The following is a 7,106-nucleotide window of genomic DNA, read 5'->3' as shown; positions in this document are numbered from 1 at the left end:
TAAATCCTAGGATGCACAACCTACTCTTGCCTGTAGCTGCATTGGTACAGTATTTGAATGTACATGGAACACCACTATGAGTTTAAGCTGCTGTATGTGGTTTAAAAAGAAATTTAAAATCAAACTAAATATTTATTATATTGACACTAATGATGAGAGTAATGATAAAGCTTAGGGAGGTGGTAATGAAAAAGAAAGAACAAGTAAATAATTAGAGCTACAAAATTATTTTTGCAATCATTATGAAAATGATAATACTAGGAATAGGTTCAGAGAGGGACAGTTAAAGGAGGGTCTACACCACCTTAGCCCCATCATGGTTGGGGGCAGAGACACAACATTTTATGGCACATATAGTTAGCCTGAAATGGCAATCTCAGACTTTAATTTTTAATATAATTTTTTTTAATAAATATTTTTTTTTCTTCAACTTTTTAATTTTAAAAAGAATAGAGACCTCAGGTAGGATTCCCTCACCCCACCCTCTTTCCCAATTGAATAACTTGTTCGTTTATTCATCTAGATGAAAATTCTGGATTTGTATCAGAAAATGGTATTGAAGTCATTGAACTGAATGATGTAAGGTAGAAGTGTAACAGGAACTTAATTATATAATTAATAGCTATCAATTAATTTCCCATCGATTTATAATCAGGTGGTACTGGGGTGGGACAACTTAATTTCCTGCTCCACAACAAGTTATCCATTCATAGAAACCTTTAACCCTTACGCTGCCATCTTCGCATAAATGCGAACACTGCACAGTTGGTGTGCATGCTAGTTTCGCATAAATGCGATTAGGCTCACTGTCAGCCGTACGCCACCTTCGCATAAATGCGAATTGGTGAAGGTCTTAAAAAAAAAACGACCATAGAGCGGCTGTTTTAACACTAACCCAAAAAGTGTTTACTGCATTTGAAAGCTAATGAATTTTTGCACATTTTGATGCGAAACTTGCTGGGTGTTGTTTTGTTAGAAGTTTGAGTTTTTGGAAGTTGAAAATATGATGTTTTGAAATGTTGAGAAACTTTATTCTTCTGTAGTTGTTACTGCTGTGCTGGATAATAAGGAGACTTAGAAACTGCCATAAAAAAACGGTGTTATGGTCCTAGGCCTAGCTAGGCAGACCTAGCCTAGGCCTAGGCCTAGCTAGGCCTGAACTGTGATGGTAATGTTAGTAAAAATACGTATGGAGGATTGGTTTTTTTGATTTCCATCAGCAAAAAATTTGACTTTGAAAACACATACTCTGCTAATAGACCTAGGCCCAATATACTATTTGTGATAGGCCTTGACAAAATATTCCTATCATTTATTCACTAAATAATAAATAAAATGCAAAAATAAAAGCATATATGTACAAACCAACTAATGCTGATTAATTGTTTTTAGATTTATATTTTCATAATCTGAATAGTTTATGAATTATTGAGCAAATAATATACACTTTAAAAAATAAGCATTACGGTGACCTTGTTAAATAATTAGCTGGCACAGGGGATTAGAGGTAATGTTAGCTGGCGCTCTGGTTGACTGAATAAGAAAAGAGCTGGCAGCGTAAGGGTTAAGAAGAAAGACTACCTAAAATGGCCTAGAATGGCATAGACCAGCTATCTCCTGCTTTGAATATAGGAAGATTGAAATGTATTAATAGAGTATACAATGTACACAGTGTTCCTTTGAAAATTTATATTAAGTATATGTTAGTAATAATAATGTAGGTTATATTATTATTATTATTTGTTTTGAACTATTTCAGATATAATTATCAAAGATTCCCTGATGACAAGGCAGAAAGAAGTATATCAGAATGTGAATAAAATAACACCAGCAATCTGGCATAAATCACATGAAGTAGATATTGCAGATGTTTTTACTGAACTCAGCTTACTGCAATCTAAAAAAGAAGACAAAGGAAAACAAGACAAGTCAACATGCACAAAAAAAGAAGGTAGACCCACATCATTAACAGAGGCATTAGAGGTTATTAAGTCAACAGATTCTTGTAAGGTATTAATAACAGGGGAGGGAGGAATGGGTAAGACTACCCTCCTTAAGTATATTGCTCATCAGTGGGCTACTGATGATGAACATGTCTTTGCTGATAAATTACTGTTTCTGATAAATATCAGGGAAATTAAAGAAAGTAAATCATTCTTGGAGATAATTATGAATGAAATTAATTCAAAAGAAATAATTGATGGGAACGATTTGTCATGTGACTCATTTAACCCAGTTGAAAGGTTCTTGGTCAAACATGACAATGAAATAATATTTTTGTTAGATGGATATGATGAGTTAGGAAGAAATGCTAAAGACCCAATTGATCTATTTAAAAAAAGAGAATTGCGAAAAAGCATGGTAGTGATAACATCTCGACCCGACAACACAGCTGATTTGATTAAATACTGTGATGTACATATTGAAGTGAAGGGATTCAGTCAAAGTAACATAAAGAAGTATATTCAAAATTATTTTCGTTCAATCAGTGAAATCGAAGTTGGTAATTCTTTAATAAAAGAGTTTGGACTTGATTCAGAGGATCCATTTTTTTGGGGTGGTAATCACAAAGAAGCATTTAAATTGTGCTCCTCTCCACTGTTATTGCTTCACATTTGTACCATATGGGAAGAAAAACGTGTTCTTCCCACATACTTGCCCGATCTTTTTAAGGAGCTCATTTGTTGTATTTTAAATCAATATCTAAACAGGGCTGGCATAAAATCGGTAATTGCCAATTTTGAGAGAATTCCAGATCAATACATGTCTGCCATTTTAATTTTAGGAGAGTGTATGTATATAGGACTAAAGGAAAATACACTGTCTATTGACAAATTTGTTTTGTCAAATATGGCAAAGGATAAAGAATTATTAAATTTAGCACTAGCACTTGGGTTTGTTTATAATGATACCCCTGCTAATCCAGGGAAAGTAAAGGAGATGTACACACCCCCACATAAATTAATTTCAGAGGCACTAGCAGGGCTGTACCTGTCTACAGAAATTCAGAAAGGGAGTTTAAAGGTTGAGTATGAGGAAATCAGATGTAATGCTTATTTGAATATGACGAGGATGTTTGCAATAGGATTTTTAGGTGCTGATGCTGATAAGTTGCTGAAACCATGGTTAATAATCAGGGCCTCAAATTATTGCTCAATAGTACAATGTTTAAAACATGTAAAGAAAGAGAATGAAGATGATATTTTAGTGAAATTGGATAAGCTCATGTCCAACGATATGAAAGCACATAGTGAGCAAATGTTGGAGTCATTTAGAAGTCTTATAAATGATGGCAGAGACATATCAAGTATGCATTTATTCAAACTCATGAAAAGATGTAGCATTGAATATGATCCTTACAGACTTGAAGCAGCAGCAGTATCTTTGATAAATAGGTGCAGGGAAAGGCAGTGCCAACTTGTTGTACATACCTTAGTGTTATTACAAGTAATGAAACAGAAACATCAACCATACTGTCTACTTGAATGTATTTCAAAATGGAAAAATGAAGAAATCAATTTACTTTCAGCTGAGATGAAAAAAAATCATTTTATATATAATTTGACTTACATTTGTTTTGATTTTCAACTGAGTTTAGCATTCTTAATTCATTTCCTTAAATATGCAAGTAACTTAGATAGCTTGGAATTATGGAGTCACAATATCCAATATGCTAGTCGCACATTGGTCACAGGTACTATACTCAATGCAGTTATTAATGATTTGGACAATGCCAATATAAAGTTAGAATTAGAAATACTTTATATTAGTGGCAATGATCTAAATGATATTGATGGAACATTACTGGGAAAATTATTTAAAATAGCTCCTAAATTAAAATGTCTAGAAGTAAGAAACTGTAGGCTATCAGGTGGTACTCTGAGGGCAATGATCACAGAATGCCAGAACAGTGAAGATACAGTATGCAATAGTCACAAGTTGGTCACAGGTGCTATACACAATGCAGTTATTAATAATTTGGACAATGCCAATATAAAGTTAGAATTAGAAAAACTTGATATTAGTGGCAATGATCTAAATGATATTGATGGAACATTACTTGGAAAATTATTTAAAATAGCTCCTAAATTAAAATATCTATATGTAAGAAAGTGTAGGCTATCAGGTGGTACTTTGAGGGCAATGATCACAGAATGCCAGAACAGTGAAGATACAGTATGCAATAGTCACAAGTTGGTCACAGGTGCTATACTCAATGCAGTTATTAATGATTTGGACAATGCCAATATAAAGTTAGAATTAGAAAAACTTGATATTAGTGGCAATGATCTAAATGATATTGATGGAACATTACTTGGAAAATTATTTAAAATAGCTCCTAAATTAAAATGTCTAGATGTAAGCAAGTGTAGGCTATCAGTTGGTACTTTGAGTGCAATGATCACAGAATGCCAGAACAGTGAAGATACAGTAGACCTTGACTATAATGACAAAATGAAAAATTTAAACACATTCCCCAAACTGAGTTATTCAGACATAAATAACTGTAGGATGACACAGGAATGTGGTTGGATGAATACAGTTTTGAAACGCTACAGGCTTATACTGAAGGACAATAACCTTTCAGATATTGATGGTACATCACTTGCTGATTTATTCAGGGTACATTGTCAACATAATGATTATGAAGATTATTTTGAATATTATTATAAGGATACAATTTTCATTCTGAGTGATTATTCTCTTACTTTTGATAACATAGAAAAGCTTGTTGAATCAGTAAGTGAAAATATAACATTGGATTGGGAAAGTATAGATCTGAGTAGGATTAACCTGTCTTCAATAAGTGGAATAACATTAGCTCGCCTATTTAATATCTGCCCAGACCTGAAGCATATTGACATGAGTTACTGCAGTTTATCAGGCAGAATTGTTAATAAAATGATAGAAGAATGTTGTAGGATGAATGTAGTATTAAACGACATCATGCTTAGTCTAAAGGGCAATGACCTTTCAGATATTGATGGTAAATCACTTGCAGAGTTAGTCAGGGTAATTTGTCAATTTGATTCGGATTATTATGGTTATGAGGATGCCATTTTCAGTTGGAGTGATTATTCTCTTACAGCTGGTAACCTAGAAATGCTGGTTGAATCTGTTGGTGAAAATATAACATTGAATTGGGAAGTGATAAATTTGAGTAGGATTAACCTGTCTTCAATAAGTGGTAAAACATTAGCTCGTCTGTTTAAGATCTCTCCAGACCTGGGCAATATTGACATGAGTAACTGCAGTTTATCAGGCAGGATTGTTAATGAAATGATGGAAGAATGTTGTAGGATATATGTAGTATTGAAAGACAACATGCTTAGTCTAAAGGGTAATGACCTTTCAGATATTGATGGTAAATCACTTGCAAAGTTAATCAGGGTAATTTGTCAATTTGATTCGGATTATTATGATTATGAGGATGCCATTTTCAGTTGGAGTGATTATTCTCTTACAGCTGGTAACCTGGAAATGCTGGTTGAATCTGTAGGTGAAAATGTAACATTGAATTGGGAAGTGATAAATTTGAGTAGGATTAACCTGTCTTCAATTAGTGGTAAAACATTAGCTTGTCTGTTTAAGATTTCTCCAGACCTGATCCATATTGACATGAGTAACTGCAGTTTATCAGGCAGGATTGTTAATGAAATGATGGAAGAATGTTGTAGGATATATGTAGTATTGAAAGACAACATGCTTAGTCTAAAGGGCAATGACCTTTCAGATATTGACGGCACATCACTTGCAGAGTTAGTCAGGGTTAGAAAGTCTTGTGAAGTTTTAAAGTTAAGCAGATTCGGTCAGCATATTAATATGAATGTATTCGAATTGAGTGATTATTCTCTTACAGCTGATAACCTAGAAAAGCTAGTAGAATCAGTAGGTGAAAATATAACATTGAATTGGCAAGTGATAAAATTGAGTAAGATTAACCTATCTTCAATCAGTGGAAAAATATTAGCCTGCCTTGTTAAGATCTCTATATTGACATGAGTTACTGCAGTTTATCAGGCAGGATTGTTAATGAAATGTTTGTGGAATGTAGTGTTATGAATGCAGTGTTGGATGTCAACATGCTCAATCTGCAGGGCAACAACCTTTCAGATATTGATGGTAAATTATTGGCAGAAATAATCATAGTGTTGCATAAGCCTATTATCCCTTTTATTTGGAGTGGTTATTTTCTTACAGCTGATAACCTAGAAAAGCTGGTCGAATCAGTAGCTGAAGAAAATATAACACTGAATTTGCAAGTGATAGATTTGAGTAATATTAACCTATCTTCAATCAGTGGAAGAACATTAGCTTGCCTTGTTAAGATTTCTCCAGACCTGATCCATATTGACATGAGTTACTGCAGTTTATCAGGCAGGATTGTTTATGAAATGATAGAAGAATGCTGTAAGATGAATGTATTATTGAAAAAGAACATGCTTAATCTGTGGGGTAATGACATTTCAGATATTAGTGGTTAATCACTTGTAGCAAATTTGTTGTGACTATAACTAATGAATTGTGTAAAACAAACATACACCACATGCTTATAACATACTGTATATATGTATCAATCAAATTAAGCAATCACATGCTGTTATATTATATACAAATATGATAACTACGTTACAATGCAACTACAAAATAATATACGACCAATGCATTCAGTTTTATGAGATTAATATTTGTTTATTTATCGTAGTATCCTTTAAAATTGAGGCAATTGACAAAAAAGTATTGGTTCTGGACCCCTATTACCCCTTTATGTACACTATGTTAATATATGCGTTGGCATGCATGTGTGTGTATATTATACTGTATATATTTTTCGTTGTAAGTTGTGAAAAAATGGCGAACCTCAATTTTGTACATTTTTGGTTGGTCAGGCGTGGCCAACACAATTTTTTTTTTATTTGGCCTTAAAAAATGTAATTATGTGTTTCATTAAGTAACTTTGCACTATCAGATTTACTTTGCTAGTAAGTTATATTACATCGGTCATTTATATCAAATGAATAATTGCATACTTCTGATTAACTACTGTAGATTATGTTCTGGTTTTAGCAACTGTGCACCTCTGTGTTAAAGCCAGGCTTCAGAGT

The 7,106-nt window shown here is 33.2% G+C and overlaps 3 protein-coding genes across 3 annotated transcripts in view; all 3 read left to right on the top strand.

Annotated features, from left to right (window-relative positions):
- LOC117102654 overlaps nt 1-588 on the top strand; it is a 5,085-nt gene extending 4,497 nt beyond the window's left edge. Inside the window, exon 4 of the mRNA XM_033243020.1 lies at nt 524-588. Within this exon, the coding sequence (XP_033098911.1) occupies nt 524-588 (65 nt within the window). The remainder of the gene's footprint in view (nt 1-523) is intronic.
- A 1,188-nt stretch (nt 589-1,776) lies between these two features.
- On the top strand, nt 1,777-3,513 carry LOC117102653 (protein NLRC5-like; the record flags this gene model as incomplete). The annotated part of the gene is made up of 1 exon (XM_033243019.1): nt 1,777-3,513. A coding segment is annotated over exon 1 (1,731 nt), but the record flags the coding sequence as incomplete, so codon positions are not given.
- On the top strand, nt 3,509-6,673 carry LOC117102655. The gene is made up of 2 exons (XM_033243021.1): nt 3,509-5,241; nt 6,000-6,673. Exons 1-2 carry the CDS (start codon nt 3,535-3,537, stop codon nt 6,483-6,485), a joined length of 2,193 nt encoding a protein of 730 aa, XP_033098912.1. The 5' UTR covers nt 3,509-3,534; the 3' UTR covers nt 6,486-6,673.
- The last annotated feature ends 433 nt before the right edge of the window (nt 6,674-7,106 follow it).

The sequence above is a fragment of the Anneissia japonica genome, unplaced genomic scaffold (assembly GCF_011630105.1).
Source record: "Anneissia japonica isolate Jap-2015-1 unplaced genomic scaffold, ASM1163010v1 scaffold288302_len64448_cov117, whole genome shotgun sequence".
In the NCBI taxonomy this organism is placed as follows: domain Eukaryota; kingdom Metazoa; phylum Echinodermata; class Crinoidea; order Comatulida; family Comatulidae; genus Anneissia; species Anneissia japonica.
This window is presented reverse-complemented; position numbering and strand designations above follow the sequence as displayed.